The sequence below is a fragment of the Pelodiscus sinensis genome, chromosome 3, assembly GCF_049634645.1.
Source record: "Pelodiscus sinensis isolate JC-2024 chromosome 3, ASM4963464v1, whole genome shotgun sequence".
Lineage (NCBI taxonomy): Eukaryota > Metazoa > Chordata > Testudines > Trionychidae > Pelodiscus > Pelodiscus sinensis.
The window spans coordinates 38,582,131-38,599,506 of NC_134713.1; the positions used below are offsets into that span (position 1 = coordinate 38,582,131).

Consider the following 17,376-nt stretch of genomic DNA (forward strand, 5'->3'; position numbering starts at 1 on the left):
GACACAGCCTAAGAGAGGGATTTTCAGAAGCCTGAAGGTTGAGTGGGGAACAATCTAAGATGACCAAGAATTAAATACAGAGGAAAATGGGGGCCTTAGATAGCAGATACTCTAAGGTCTTTGCTCTAGATGCTAACCTTTCAGCGAGGTGCCTAAGCCAAGTAAGCCTTTTCTCATGAAAAACAAGAGAAAGACATCCACCCACGGTTTTGTGAATTTTAGTTGTGCCAAAAGTTGGATTTAGAAGCAACTAGATATGTAAACTCTTAGGTTTTGTCTATACTACAGGACAAAGTCGAATTAAGATATATGACTTCATCTATGTTACTTTCATAGCTGAAATCAAAGTAGCTTAACTTGGCTTTTGGCACTGTCTACACAGCAGGAAGTCAAAGGAAAAACACTCACCCTTCAACTTCCCTTACTCCTTGTGAAAACAGGCATCGATCAAGTGCCATTCTCACTTTGAATTAGCTGTTTTAACTAGACCACTAATTTGAACACTGAAAGATCGACAGTGGCAGCTTCAATCTTCCTCTGTAGCACAGGCCTACACTTGGTAAATCTATCCCTTAGGAGCATACATTTCAGTAAAAACTCATTGGGATGTAGTGCCTTAGTAAGTTTTTAAAATGAAAAATATGCTCCTAAATAAACAAAGTGCTACAAGACTGAGTTAATCAATGCTTAAATATTTTAAAACTCTGGGTCTCAATGGTATATAATAGTTGAAAATGGGATTTAGCTCCTATGTCAGTTATTCGCATCTGAAAATTTTACCCAGTATCTGACATGCCAAGAAGTCCTCACTTAGTAACCTATATTAATGGAAAATTCAAACCTGAGATCTAAAAATATATGTGCAGATAAGAAAATAAAATATAAGGATAGATCACACAAAGATGGAAATCCAAAATTAAATATTTAATTAGAACTTTGATTTTGCTTTCAAGATAGGTGTCATTGCACAGGCTATATTACAATCTTTTATAATATTTATTTGTTTTGTCAAAAAAGAATACTGTGTAATTTAACAGGCCACTTTAATATTAATACATGTGTAATAGGATCAGAACTGAAAATTAGCTAGAGATGGTACATTTTACATTATTGGGAAAATTACATCTTTTTTCTTTTGTATTGTAAAAACATTTATTTTAACAATTTACCTACATTAATCAAAAAAGTACAGCATATTTAATAATTTTACAAATTCTTCATAAAAAATATATCTCTGTACAAAAAGTTCTTTTGCACCTACTTCATGTCACAGCAGCATGTAGTGAAATGGCCAAATGGAATACTGGGAATGAAAATTAGATTGACTTGATCAAAATGCCGGCATTCTTCCCCAACCTCCCCCCATTTCCCACCCCCCTTCTATAACAGCTTTTGTTGTTGTTGTTGTTTACAAAATATTTTACACAAGAAAAAAAATTATTGCAGCTAGCCTGGAGAAAGGCAAGATGTGTGATACAAGCAGCAGTTTTAAACAGCTTTGAAGCACATAACCTGTTTTGTTTTTAAATTATAGCATGTATTCTTTGCCCATCGTATGGGTCTGGTCAACCTTGGGGAAGCATCTTCTGCAAATACCTCAGAAAGCAGATTTAGTCTCAGCCATTATTTGCCATTCCATAACATTGTAAAAGACTGTTTAATGAAGCACCATGTACAGTTGCACATACACACAGACCTCTGTCACATAACTGCAGGAATCAGAGATCTAACCCGATCCCTGCAATGAACATATAATGGAAAAGGAGGGATCACAGAGGGTTACTCACTGAACTGAAAACAAAATGAGATCGCTTTGTATTTGAGCCCACCCCTGAAGTTCCTATACAGAACACAGTCCCAATTACTAACAATGGGGGGAGGTGGTTATCTGCATTAGGTCAGCATGCTGAAGCGCATAATGTCCCATATCAATGGCCCAATCCAGAGTCTGTTTACTGAGGTGAGCAGTCCTTACTTATCTCTTTAGAACTAGGCACCTGAGAAAGGATTAGCAGGATCATGACCATATAGATAGAAACTAAAATAATTTATGCAGATATCTCTGTTTTCTCATATGATTTTCCCCTCCTTTCCCCATGATCCTCAATGTACATAGATCACTGACCAGCAAGATGGAAAGTTAGGATTAGACAGTATCAATACTTACTCTTTAGTTAGCATTTTGCATCTCTTTTGAAAAGCTCAAGTTTGGGATTTTTCCTTTCATTGCCACCACAAAATACCTCCCAAAACTTTAGTACAAATGATCAAAAAATGATTAAAATATCTTGGGTTTATAAATCCACATATGGGATGTCAGTTTAGGTACTTATGACCTGACCTTTTATGGGTGGAGGGTTATCTCTGAAATAAATTCCTGTGCAATGAGGCAGAAATGGGAGGAAACGGAGGCAGATTTTGATCTGATAATTTTTGTTCTTTTTCACAAAATGTGCAGATCTCAACAATATAATACTTAAATGTAAATTAATACATAAAATGACCACCAACAAAAATGAACCTGGAACTGTGTGAAAAGGATTATTTATTAAATAATCTTAGTATTTTCTTCCTCATATGAAGAACATAACTGCTGGAGGCCTTAGGATACTTTGTAGTATTGCTGGTATTTCCCATCTATAAGATGTAGCATTCTCTAAGATGATCAAGGATTAATCTGGAAATTTCTTCTGTGCTACAGCATTAGCTGAGAAATCATCATTTGGGCTAATATTTTTTTTGGTGATATGTTGAATAGCCAGACTTTCCCCCATATAGATTTAGAAACCTTTTTCATAATACATTTTCTTTTAGTATTTAAAAAGAAATAGATTTTTTAAACTGAGTACAAAACAACTCAAAGATTTAGAGCACAATATGTTTGCTTAAAAAACAAATATTTCCCTACAATTTGAAAATGTTTAAGGGATATTTCAGTCTATTAATCAATATATTTGTTTCTTTTTTGTTTCCTTAAAAATGCCAATAGGCCTAAGCAAATGTAAGCTGCATCACTCCCAACAATTCACACTTACTCCATCAAACTGTATGAGTAAAAAAGCAATAAAGTGTTTTTTTGAAAATCAAAAAGAAACAGATTGCAAAGACAGCTGAATATTTCTCTTCTATTCTATGTAGAAAATTAATGGTAGCTTAATATAGACAATTTGCATTGGGCTTATATATGCTACTGTAATGTGTTCTTGTTCAGTGTAACATCAAAAATGATGTCATATCACAGGAAAAATGGAAAAAATGCAAAAGGGAAGACTGTATTGTGAGCACAGGCTCACGGGCTTTATGAGCTATCTAAAATAAATTACTATTCACATTTGTACATGGCAAGCAGCAACAGCTGCTAACCCCCCTGCTGTTAAATAGTACGATACTGACAATAATGACTGATTTTGGAAGAAAATATTATTGGAAATGAAGATTTACTAGAAATTGGGTCTTTCTGGCTGGAAGTTTCCAGTGGTTTGTATTGATGTCTACAGAGAAATGTAGATAATGAAAAAGAACAAAAATAAACTCTCTTCCATAGCACAAGTTTTTAACCTCTTTTTAACTATGGGGGTCATACTCTACCACACTAAGTAAACTTACCATGGAATATTTTGCTTGATCAATGGTGAATGAATGTTTATATACAATGGACAGTGTATATAAACCCTGTATGTTTTTACCAGTATCTTACTCAGTCATTCATAACACATTAGTGCAAAAAATTGTGCATTAACATTTTGCAATACAACAGGTGACTGGGAAATTTGCAAATCGCTCTATGCATGAACATCTGGGATGTACCATAGGTTTCAGTAATTGTAACAAGGTTTCAATGGTAAAGCATTTGTAGGTATGTGCAACCTTGAGGAAGGTTGTCTTTTCCTTCACGAAAGCTTTTTTCTTCAGAATGTTCCTATTCTTGGGGATAATCTGTGGTGCTATCATTTGTCATAGTACCCAAAGGATTTATCCAAGTGCCCAGAAGATTGCATTGAAAGGCATCCAGCCACATACAAATATGAAAGTCTGAGGCATTAAATATAACAAATTGGCATGACTTAACAGTCTTCCTTAGAGTGTGCCTTGATCTGAAGCCGTTGTAGCCAGACATTTTAATCCACCTTTAAGATGAAAAAATATTCTTGGTCTGATCCCCAGAAGACTGTTTTACCAGAAAAGTTTGCTGCATGTATGCCAACAGAAGATGTTAAAGATTACAGCAGCAAAGCCAAGAGAAGAAGGGAAACTGGTATATGGCACCAAAGGAATTACTGCTTGTCCATCAGAGGTATGGCTATGAATCAGTCATATTGGGCACTGAAGGCTATACCACTGTACAAACTGTGTTTAGAGTCGTGTCAAACCTCACAGCCTTTGCCTCTGTGGGCTTTAAGTTTGTGTCATACATGGGATTTTCAAATGAAGCCTGTCCATTGCTGTTTTCATGTCCAGCATATCCATTGTACTGTACTTTTGGTCTTGTTCTGAAAAAAAGAGAAAGAAAAATTACATGTAATCGATAACATTAAAAATAAAAATGTATAACTACTACAAGTTTTTGTAATTATTGAAGATGGTTCATGTTAGTTTTTCAACAATTCATAATGGTGATAGAGAAAGCTCACTAAATATTAACAGATATAGGAGTTATGTTACACTTTAATTCAATAATCTTTGCAGGAAGTATTAAACCAACACTAAAACCAGAAAAATTAATTGCACAGACCACAAATGTCCAATACTATGGACATATAGATTATTCTATATTATAATTAATTAATTTTGTATCACTCAGCACTTATAAAGTATCTAAACATGTGTGTTACCAAAAAGAGTTTTAGTGGGTAGTTCCCAAAACTCTTTTCACATAAATTCCAATGCAGTCTAATTTGAGGAAGAAAAAACAATCAGGAATTGTATAATTTAAAGGTTAGGTTTTTAATACATTTGGAACAAATATCTTAGAATGAAACTGATGGTGAAAGCAGAGTGGGACCATAAACATTTCAGAATTTATTTAATTGTAGATAGTAACTAAGAGATCATCAACCCATATTAGTTTTTGTTTTAAAGCTCTCAAATGTTGCACATTGATAACTTGAAGATAATTCTGCAATTTGTAAAGTACCATTTCTTTCCATTTAGAGACAGCAACATTTGTTTGTAAAAGCTAATTTGCAAGTTTTCCTAAATATATATTTATATCGCTCAGTTTTCGTTTTGGTTAGTTGAAAGGATGCACACTTTGGGGTGAGGTGCCGAGTCCTGCTCTTGCTCCTTTATGCCAAGAAAAAGGGCTGCCACAGTGTAAAAGGAACCCCATAGCCCTGATTTTAGCTTGGGAAGACGTATATTGGCACAGACATTTCAAAAACAGCCATATGTCTGCCCTTTCAAATCTCCCACAAAAGTCTTGTCGAGGGCAAGGAGCTGGAGAGGGAAGCAGTTTGCTGAGGAGAGAACCACAGCATGTGTGTTGTGCTGTGGCTCTTGGAACCACCCTAGCAGTCTGCTGTAATGTAGACAGGCCTCTAATTACACTGAATATCTCTCTAATTAATATCAAATTACACTGGATATCTCTCCAACCCTACAAGCAACTTGAAGCTACGTTCCCACGGGCTGTGAGTATAAAGCTACCTCCATTTCTCTGCCCAGCTGAGAACTCAGTGCTGTGCTTCTAAGAAGCCTTTCTGAATTAAGAATACAGGCAGTCCCCCGGTTACATGGATCTGACTTACATCGGATCCCTACTTACAAACGGGGTGAGGCAACCCCGCACTAGCTGCTTCCCCCAAGCAGACCAGGGAGACGCGAAGCTAGCGCCCACCCCCCCGAGCAGACCAGGGAGACGCGGAGCGGCTTTTCTCAGAAGACACCTCAGCTTGAGAATAAAGGACTGAGGGAAGTGAGGTGTGGGAGAATAAAACTGAGCTCTGGAGAAATGTTTGGCTAGAGTTTCCCCTACAATATGTACCAGTTCCGACTTACATACAAATTCAACTTAAGAACAAACCTACAGTCCCTATCTTGTACGTAACCCGGGGACTGCCTGTACTGAGATGTCAATGGAAGAAACTCTTGTTTTTATATAGAACTTTGCTTCAATAATCAATTCCTTAGTTTCTGAAAGTGACCTTGATAATCTACAGGCATCTAAAATTTTTGGTTTATTGGAATAGAATATGCAGAAAATAGAGAAAAGGAGGAATGGTCAGTGAAATATCAAGTTAACAAGTAACATTCTTTTTCTTATTTGAATCACTCATTTATTTTTATTTGAGGAAAAAAAGGCAGGGCTGTATAAACAATATAAATACAGTTGTTTTCCTGAAAACCATGTTAAAGGATTCTCATTGATTTTTTAACTAAGTAGAAAGAAAAAAATCTCAATTATTTAGCTTTCAGTCATTACATAACACATAAAAATCTCTTAAACTGGTTTTTGATAATAACATTTGTCTGTAAGTCTAGTACAGTTCTATTGAATTTAGCTTAATGCTCAGATCTCCTTTTCTAGCAGTCAAATCATAGTTTGGCAGCTCTTGCCTATCCCTTTCCAGCTCCTACGATAATCCTATGTAGGCTTCTTCACACTGTATAACAGATATCCCTGCTGTGGAACTGGGCATGGCTAGAAATAAGGGCTGAGGGCTGGTTAAGTTAGGCAGCACAATCTCTCCCACAAGGAGAACAAAGGGTTCTTGAACAATCTTTTCAGTGACATACACTCTGAAACTCCTGGATCTGTAACATTTTCGCTGGAATTCACAAGTCCAAACCCCTTAGCAATTTCTTCTTGTTCACCGCCTTATATCAGCTGTTAAGGGAGATCTGTCTTATGAAAGTATGACATAGTTAGTGATGGACTTCACTGTGCATTCTTGTGATCATGAAATATGAAATGAAGACAAAGAATCAAAAAGCTCAGAAGATAGCTGGTAAAATAATGATAGTAATTGTCTGATAAATACCAAATTGGTTATTGTTAATTTGTAAACCAACTGAGTTGCAATGCTTTACTAGCAGAAAATAAAACTTGTGAATGTCAGAATGGCATTTGCTGCTGGTCAAAAAAAGATATTCTGTTCCTGAAAGGACTAATGCAATACTGTCCATTTTATAGTAGCAAAATTACATTAGCTGCAAATATGCAGGGTTCTTAACCAAATTTCTGACAAAATAGATGGATTTATATTCACATTATCTACTCAACATGCATAATTTTCTTAATAGCAGAAGCTATGTCAATTCTAGAGGTGGTTTTCATAAGCTTACTCAGCATGTACTGTAAGTAGTCTTATTATGGTCTGTTCCTTCATGGGATTTATGGATTTCCTAGCTTTTATAATTAATACTCAAAAGCATTTAGAGAAAAGCATCATATATTCTATTTAATAAAGCCCTGAAATTAATGAATAAATTATCTGACATGAGATTTCAATCTGATTCTGTCTAACGAACCAAGAAGGTTTACAGCTCTTTGCTCTTAACACAATGATTCATTTCTCTAAGAGTTCACCATTAAGAACTGCTCTGTATTAAACCCTATAAGGGAGACTGCAGACATGATTGTCTTTTCAAAGTAGAGAAGATGTATTAAAAAGTTTCACCATGAAATTTCCCAGTTAATAGAACATTTATCCATTCAAATTAATACAAAAAGCTAGTCAGGTTATTTAAAATATGATGTTCACAGTACCTGTGTTTGTAGAGGTAAAATGCAAACCCTGATAATATTAGAGCAAAGAATGGTACCAGGATGGCAGCTGCAACAGAACTGCTGTTTGTGCCATAATAGTGATTTGAATTATCTGTATCTGTGCTTAAAGGACCTGAAAATAAAGGAAAGAGAATAGGTAAAATTTCTAATTTTCCATTGTGAATATTCATTTATTTCTCCTGGAAGAAATATTTAAGTACACTATGTTGGGGGTGGGAGATGGAGGGTGGAACTTGCATTTAATTTGAAATAAGAAAGTTCAAAATATGTTACATTAAAGCATTTCTTGTTAATAAAGTTCTATAGTGATTATACAGCAACCTTTACCAAGCCAAGTAATTATTGAAAGGCTTAAAAATATCCATCATATGATATTAATTTTACAATATACTGTACTTATACACTTACTAATTTAGTTCATAAAATTACATTATTCATAATATACAAACGATTGTGATTTATATTACAGAAGTGATCTCAGACCCCCATCAGGATTCAAATCATAGAATACTAGGACTGGAAGGGATCTCGAGAGATCTACTGGATACACGCAGAAAAACACCAGAGTACATAATCTAATTTGAAAAAAAGTCTCAACAAATGAATAAGGGAAACTCTAAAATGGAAGGGGGAAGGGATAATAAGCTACACACACACACACACATACACACACAACCTGATGGTTCACATAAAAAAAATAGGAAGGGCCAATTACATAACATATTAAGAAAATATTATATGATGATGACAAAAACATGATACATTTATATCATTTTTACAATGAAAAAGAAAAACAGAACAGCAACTCCACCAAACAAACAAACAAACAAACAAACAAACAAACAAACAAATACTTTCTTTCAGAAGATCTATATTTGCGATAGGAATATAGAAAGACAGAGGAGAATCAGGCAAGCTGCTTTGGTACAATGATATTTTTAAGGAACATACTTCTTTTTATGTTATAACGCTTTTTGTACTATTTATTGTATTTATTACAACTATACGTAATTTAGGGCTCAAGTCAACTCCCAGAGAACTGATGTAAAACATCCTAGAAATCTGTAGATCAGCTGTATGGCTGACTTGAGTAACCCCACTAAAATAAGTGAAAATTTGGTAATTATATATTTTTCAATGTCTGAATCCTCAGCCAAGTTCTGGCAGTTTATAAACTTGCCTAAAGAGATGGTGAAGAGAAGCCCATTTTCAAGATGGTAAACTACAATCATTTAATGTTACTGTGAGGTATCTTTTTGAAGTCCAACTTCACCATAGTGCTACTAAGTGCAAGTAAACTTTATTGCGCTTCATAATAATTGACTCTAGTTATAACTTACAATTATGTACGGGTGCACATAATTGTAAGTTAAAACTGGTGTCAATTATTGGGCCTTTTGTTGATTAAAACTAGATCAAAATTTTGTGATCATTAGCATATTTTTACAGCTTGTCTAAAACACAGAAATCTCTCCTGGTGTGGGTATATCTACACAGCAAAGGTATTTTGTAATAACAGCTGTTATTTCAAAATAAATTTACTAGTGTCTACACAACCAAACTGCTATTTTGAAATTAATTTGAAATAGCGGAGCGCTTATTTTGAATTTGGTAAACCTCATTCCATGAGGAATAATGCCAAATTCGAAATAGCTATTTCAAAATAAGCGCTGTGTAGACACATATATCAAAATAGGGGCCTCCAGCCTTCCCAGGGTGCCCTGGTGGTCACTCCAGACTCAACCAAGAACACTCCTCTCCCTCCCCTCCTCCCCGGAGCCCTTAAAGGGGCAGACTCTGGTCACAGTGCCTGTGGCAGCTCCAAGCCTGCCAGCCCAGAGCCAGCAGTCACTGCCCTTGACTTAGTGGCCCCAAAACATAAGCCAGCAAACCACTGGCAGCCAGCCCTCCACCACTCCCCAGGAGCAGTCTGCCAGCACCCAGGAGACTGCCAGGGCCCAGAGAAGATGAGCGCCTTCCTGGTCCAGGGTGGAGATCATGGACCTTATTTAGGTTTGGGGGGGATGCCCCCAATGTTCATGATCTCCGCACTAGATGGAGGAACACGGCCATCTATGGCAGGATAGCTGCCAGCCTGGCCACCAAAGGCCACACAGAAACCCAGGAGCAGGTTTGCATGACAATCAAGTAGGGATGGCGAGACCCCCAACCCTGAGCCCTGAGCTTCCCCTCCCCGTTCTTCCCCTTGCTTCCCCCTTCCAGCTCCCTCCTCCCAGGTTTCCCTCTCCCCTCTCCCAGCCTCTCTCTTTTCCTTTCCCCAGTCTCACCAGAGTTTCACTCCCCCACCCCAGTTTTGTTAAATAAAGAGAGTTTGTGTTCATGAAAATACATGTATTTCATTTGACATCAGGAAGGGGGGTTAGGGAGGGGTAAATGGAAGGACCAGAGGGAGAAATGAGGCACAAGCCCCCAGTGGGGCAGACCTGGGAGACTCTTAGTGCTCCTCAGGGTGGAAGCTCCCCCACAGGGTCTCCTGGATACTGACAGCCTCCCAATGGACCTCCCAGATGGCAGCCTGCAGAAAGTGCAGCCAGGCTCGCAGCAATGCATTCACAAGAAGCACCAGAGTGCCCAGGGCAGCTCTGGCTCCACGTTGCAGAGTGCTGTGGTGTCCTGAGTGAGGGCAACCAGAGCACGCAGAGACAAAATGCTTTGCTGTCCCTCATCGAGGTAGGCAAGCAAGCAGGGAAAGCTGAGAACTGGCTGTCCGGGAGGGGGGGGGTCCCTTTAAGCACAGGCCTCAGATAGCCTCAGGCAGCAGCCACACAAAATAACTCTTGATCAAATGCCTTGCTGTACCTGGTTCTGGCCAGCCTTAAATGCGATTCAGTGTCCACTGAGTGTGGAAGCGCTATTTTGAAATAGCAAAATGCTATTTCAAAATGCATTTTGTGTGTCTAAGTGTAATTTCAAAATAACATATTTTGAATTAACTATTTTGAAATAAGATATTTCGAAATAACACTGTAGAGTAGACATACCCTGTCATTATATGGGTAAATGTTCCAAGTAAGTCTGAATTACCTATCACAATGGTATAGAAATTGTAAAACTCTTATTACATTCTCAGTAGAGCAAGTTTGCAAATTTTAGTCTGTTTCCAACTTACAATGGGAGTTTTTCAGCTTCTTGCTCACAGCATCATTTTACTAAAAAGATAATGATTGACATTACCAAAATATGAGTAAATTGTAAGAGACCATATACTAGTTTCTATAATTTTTTTAATTCCAATTTTACAATGTAATTGATAAAATTAATGATTACTAATGTTATGTCATAGACAGATACTAGTGCAAAACAGTTTTAAAACTTGTTTTACTGCTAGTGAAGAATCCAAAGCCATACAAGCTTATGATATTTTGTTGGTTTCTCTTTACTAAGTAAGTCTGTGCTTAGAAATATCCCCTGCTATGAAACAGATATGCCTCTAACATCAAAGCTAGAAATATGTCACTAAATGCTACTCCTTCAAGTACACATTGGTATCAAGAACATCATATCAGACACTTCACACCCCTTGAAAACAGTGAGTGCTTCTCCAGAAGTAAAAGAGTGTCATCATCTGACTTCTGAAGGCAGTTGCAAAGATGCATAGAATCACCTGAGGAAAATCTGACAAGCCATTTGGCCACCACGAGAACCAAGGAGTCTTCTATAAATGTTAATATGCTTGTTAACTGGAAAGTCAACTTCTCTGTTAGAGCAGAGAGCAAGTGAACTTGGAGAGCTAAAAATCCATTTGGATGGGACTATCACTGGGAAACAAAATGACTAAGATATCCCCATACCAATGTAGGAAAGGAAAATAGCATCAGCCTTGGTTGCAAGCTGCCAGAAGGAGTGTCAAATTTGATTCTTCCTAATAAGTTGTAAGATTCATGGATGCTAAAAAGAAGGTCCTCTGGCTAGGGGGTATGTAACAAGCAGATGAAGGCTGCTATTGTTAGTCTTGAAAACGATACCCAAAGTCATTGCTGAAATGCCTCTGATAACTGAAGCAAGGTATTTTCATCCCAATGGCAGGATACATAAGAACATAAGATGGTCCATATCGAATCAAATGAAAGGTCCGTCTAGTCCAGTATCAAGTCTTCTGACAGTGGCCAGGTACCCCAGAGGGAATGAACAGAACAGGTAATCATCAAGGCTAAGTTTACATTACAGAGCTATTCCACATCTTCTGAGTGTGTCCATTATTTCAAAATATAACAGGCTTGCTATTCTGACATCTCTGTAAACCTCATTCTATGAGGAGTAAGGGAAATTTCAGAATAATGAATAAATGTGTGTAGCTCAAATTGTGTAGCTTATTTCAAGTTATGGATGCAGTGTAGATGCACCCCAACTGATCCAGTCCCTGTTGCCAATTCCCAGCTTCTGACAAACAGAGGCAAGGGACACCATTCCTGCCCATCCAGGCTAATAGGCATTGATGAACCTATCCTCAATGAATTTATCTAGCTATTTCTGAACTATGTTAAAGACAGGTTGACTGTGCATTGTGTGAAGAAATATTTTTGTTTCTTTTAAACCTGCTACCTTTTAATTTTATTTGGTGACCCTTAGTTCTTCTGTTATGGGAACAAGCAAATAAATTTTCTTTATTTACTTTCTCCACACCAGCCATGATTTTATAGAACTCTATCATTTCCCCCCTTACTTTTCTCTTTTCTAAGCTGAAAAGTCCCTGTTTTAGTAATCTCAACCTCATACAGCAGCTGTTCCATGTCCCTAATCATTTTCGTTGTCCTTCTCTGAATTTTTTCCAATGCCAAGATATATTTTTTGAGATGAAGCAACCACATCTGCACATAGTATTCAAAATGTGGGCTGCAGGAAGGAAACTGAAACCTGTCCTGAAGTGTTTGATGCTAGCTACAGCCTCCACTGCATGCTCACTGTCACTGTGGTGCCGTGGGGTGCCTCACTCATCACCCTTGCAGCTAAGAAACTAGCACCAGCTGCCTACCCCCACTCCCATTGCCAAGCCACCAGACAGCCACTTCAGAGCTGAGCTTCTGTTCTGAGTAGTCCGCCCTGAGGAGCAGTCCATAACACCCTTGTTCAGAGTTATGAACATTTCTGAATTGTGAACATTATGCATTTTGGATGCCCGAATAGAATCCCACTGTAAACACACACAGATGTGCACACACATAACAAAATATAAAACTCAGTTTGACTTTGTTCTTAAATTCAAAGAAGCTCTCAGAACTGTATAATTTATTCAGTTGAATGGATATTGTTTTAGCATCACATGATAGCCTCATGACTTAAAGTCATTTAAAGCAAAATAATCATCATATATTACTGCATGGATATTTGCCCTGGTGTTCTTCATAGAAGCATTGTATGGTCATCTTATTAGGTTGCTAATGCATCAAAAGTGAAGTGGTAACATGACATAGTTCATATTAAGACTTTAATTACACAGTTCAACCAAATTACTATGTAGTTTAGACCATTTGCATGATTTATGGTAGTAATTGCCTAAAACAAACATGCTTTCTTCAATTAGGATTCTGGCAAAGTCATCTGATGCTTTCACTGTTAAAAATGCCAAATGGATACCACACAATGTAGCTCTATAAATGTGTTTTTACCTTGTCTCTGGAGCATAAATTTTCCAAAGTCTTTCCCATGCATATCACCCTGGTAAGTAAATGCACCTCTTTCATGCCCTGATGATACCTAGAGTACATGAAAATTGGAGGAAGAGGTTTGAAACTAGTAAGTAATAATCACTTCCACAATTGGCAGTGCATCCATTTTATTTGTGTATGATTCAGAATAATTATTTGGAATCAGTTATATCATTTGAAATTAAATTAAAATTAATTAAATTAAATTAAAAGTAACATTTATGCTTCAATATATACATTTAAAAAGCATAGCTATTAAACAAAGATTTAAAAAATAACATTTGAAAATAACATTTTCATTTTGAACATGAAAGTCTTGCATACCATGACATTTCTTATAATCTTAAGTGTTTATTTTTCTACTTGAGATAACTAAATTAGTATATGCAATTGGACAACTTCTACATTTTCAGAAGGCAGAGTTCTTTCTATACAAAATATTTTAAAAGAAAAGGAAATATTGCAGAGAGTGAAGAAACTTTATTTGCCTATATAAACCTGACAAACCTGTAAACCTAGGTGAAATTTTTTGTATAAATAACTTTTCATTGAAAAAATATACCTTTCGGTCCACTGAAACTACAGGTTGATCCAGCATCCTTGGGACCTAACTAGTCCCAAATGAGGGGATTTGTTAGACCAGGGAAGTTACCTCCTCTCATTGCCCATGCTGTCACCAGACAAGGGCTCTAGCTTGCCCCCACTGCTACCCCAGTCCCTCAGGGATCTCTAGATGCAGTCGGCCCTGCTGCTGCTGCTGACACTGGAGTACCACGGCTCGAGCTCCACAGCTAGGGTAGAGTTCTGCAGCCACCTGGCTCTGCGACTCGGGCCAGAACTCCCCGCCATGCTGCCCATCCACCCCTCTCCCTGGGCTGAGTTGCTGGTGCCACCTGTGACTCTTCTGAGCCACCACCAGACCTCCCTGCTCCTGGGTTCTGTGGTCCAGGAACATCCATGGTTGGTACCAGACTATGGATGTTGTTAGACCAGGGAATCTCAGTTAAGGGAGATACAGCCTGTATTTGTGAATTTGAACTGAATGTGGCAAATAGTTTCATCTGAATTTTTTTAATTGAAAAAGTAACTTCAAAATGATGTTTAGTTTTAATAAAAAAATATCTAGAATTATTTTTAAAAGGAAAACAGAACAGAAAAATGGGGAAAATAGAAATAAAATGCTATAAAAATCAAAATAAGAATTTTTCATTTTTTTTCTTTCGGAGAGAATTAAAAAAAAACCCTTCCAATTCAGATCTATCTGAAATATGTTCCCATTCCCCCCCACTTGGACACAGAATAAAAATAAAAATAAATTATATGCTCAGTTCTAGCCAATGCTGAGTATTGAAAAATGCCAGGGTACTGCAATATGTGGGTGAAAGTTAGAAGTGAAATCAAATGCAAGATATAGGAAATCTCTCTCAATATGTCAGCATAATGACTACACTTTGGTTTAACTGAGTCTGAATTTCAGCTGTTATTTCTTAATATGGGAGGACAACTACTGCATCACACACACAGTCTACCAGCCTATATTTCTATAAGTTAATAACTTTATTCTTGCATTCCTCAAGATAATCACACTCCTCAAAATATTCTTTCAGTACAATTCATTATCTATAGAACAACAACAAAGTTGTATTGTTTATAAAAGAAAAAAAACTGTCACCTGTTTGCTCTAAAACAAATCATAAAAACAGGAAAATATGTATATCTGTTTATGTATATTTTTTCTTTATAGTATTGCAGAAATGTTAACATTATGGAGCATATGGAGACAGTATATATATTTCTTTTAGAAAAAGAAAAAAAATTGGTATGTTATACATTTTGCTTTGTTCAGCATCATAATAAAAATAGATACTAGATATGGTAATCAAGTAAACACATTTATAGAACCTGATTGACTTACATAGCCATCAAGTGCCCAGTTGTCATTTTCAAACTTGCTGACAAAAGTTTCAGTAGGTCCTTTAATCTGAAAGACTTTCAAAAGCAAATGAGCCTCTTCTTTCTTATAAATACCTAATAAAAGAAAAGTATAAAACTAGCTTGTAAATGTTTTCTGATGTAATTAACATTTTAAATAACTTATTCTAATGACTCCCGTAAGTCAAAGTATCGATTGTTGGTTTTAGCTGAGGTTTTAGGATAGAACAAGAGGTCATTCTTGTGGTGGAAATTTATGGCCACCATGCTGTGGCGGCAGATTCTGTTCCTGCTCTTGAAGCAGGCAAACTAAATATGAACCCAGCAGAAAAGCACTAGATAAACAAAGTTTACTGTGTGTGAAATCAGGATCTAGAGTACAGTTTGTTGGAACATTTTCTCTCATTTTCATTTTTTATGAAATACCGTGTTTTATCTAAGACAAACCATATCACAAAGCATTTTTTCAAAGCTAAGACTAAGGCTCTGACTCTATATCCTGGTGTTAGGGTGCTGGGCTGAGCTGGAGGTGACCCAGGGGCAGGTCTCTGTTCTTTCTCATTTGAAGTGATGGTGGATGCAAATCTTTTCTCTAAATGAGGCAGAAGAAGGGCATGACTTTGACCGCCGCGGGCAGGTAGTTCGAACTACAGGCATTTAAAAATAGCGCCCGCCCGGAAACATGCAAATGAAGTCTAGGATATTTAAATCCCAGGCTTCATTTGCAAGTTCGAATGCCTACATTAGCCTCCCTACTTAGAACTAGGGTGGCATACCCCCACAGAACAAACCATATACATACCCCCACAGAACAAACCATATATGGTATGGATGTCCTTGCCTTCCACTGAAATATAACCATCTTCAAAGTTTAGAATGACAATGGTTTAATACCACATGGTAATAATACACTACAGCCTGGCACAAAAAATGAAACAACTACTATGAAACTCTGGAAGAATTTAACTTAGCAAAATATAACTGACCAAATAGGTATGCTTAGCACTGTTATCTTGCAAAATTCACTGAATGGATTTTCAATGACAGTAAATTGGTCATGTTTTTCATTTACATTGTGCATAAATGACCCCTGTGATTAATTTGAAGATATTACTGGTATGATTCTAATTTTGGTTTTTAGTGTTTACAACAGCAGAAAACATGACAAATCTGAATTGAAAAATGAAACAAACCAGATATGTTTACTACTTAAGTCTAAACCTACCTGATAGTTTAAGTTGTACATTGGATGATTCAATGAATGTGGCATTCACCTTGCTGCTTGTGGTATTGAACCAGTCGATTGTCATAGTAGCAGGTTGCCTTTTTCCCAGATACTCATAAAATCCCTTCCACAATGAATTTATGAAAAAAACATCTGAAGGAACTGAACAAACAAATAAGTAATAAACAATGAAGTAAATCACCACAAACCAAAAGTAAAGTAAAATAATCTTTCAATCTGTGTTTATTTGTTAAGATTTACAGTAACCTACCCATGCATTGTGTTGAGAGCTTGTACATAAAGACATAGTTTCAAAAACAGTGTAGATGAATTCCCTACACAGCTTCACATAATATAGTGCTTGCCTAACACAATAAAAGTCATTATAATACATCAGTCTATATGTCTCTGCAAACTTTCTCCTCAGAACTGAGAAAAAAAAAAGGCTTTGCACATTTCCCATGAGCGACACCAGGGGAAAGAAAGTTCTAGAGGATACCTTGTAGAGCTTGCCCTGCTGGACATCCTTCTCCTCTATGAGAACATTAAAACCATTTTTTCAGCCAGCTGCACTAGATAATAGTGGATTTCAGGTGCAGTTTAAAATGGTGTTTTAGGAACTTAGGGTGTGTCTACACTACAGGGTTTTTTTTTGAAAAAAGTGGCTTTTTTTTTAAAAAAAAAACTTCTGCTTTGTCTAGACTGCTGCCACATTCTTTCAAAAGTAAATCAAAAGAACGCAGCAGTTTTTTCGACCATGGAAAACTTCATTTTATGAGGAAGAATGCCTTTTTTTTATTTCGAAAAAAGGCGCTATATAATGC

General features: G+C 36.8%; 1 protein-coding gene across 2 annotated transcripts in view; it reads right to left on the reverse strand.

Moving 5' to 3' along the window:
* Positions 1-952: 952 nt before the first annotated feature.
* CSMD1 (CUB and Sushi multiple domains 1) overlaps positions 953-17,376 on the reverse strand; it is a 1,865,804-nt gene continuing 1,849,380 nt past the window's right edge. For both annotated transcript variants that reach the window (XM_075923597.1, XM_006137767.4), the window contains 5 exons: positions 16,553-16,714; positions 15,311-15,423; positions 13,357-13,444; positions 7,709-7,841; positions 953-4,490 (listed from right to left, as the gene is read on the reverse strand). In XM_075923597.1, coding sequence (XP_075779712.1) covers positions 4,331-4,490; positions 7,709-7,841; positions 13,357-13,444; positions 15,311-15,423; positions 16,553-16,714 — 656 coding nt within the window. In that variant the 3' untranslated portion in view covers positions 953-4,330. The remainder of the gene's footprint in view (positions 4,491-7,708; positions 7,842-13,356; positions 13,445-15,310; positions 15,424-16,552; positions 16,715-17,376) is intronic.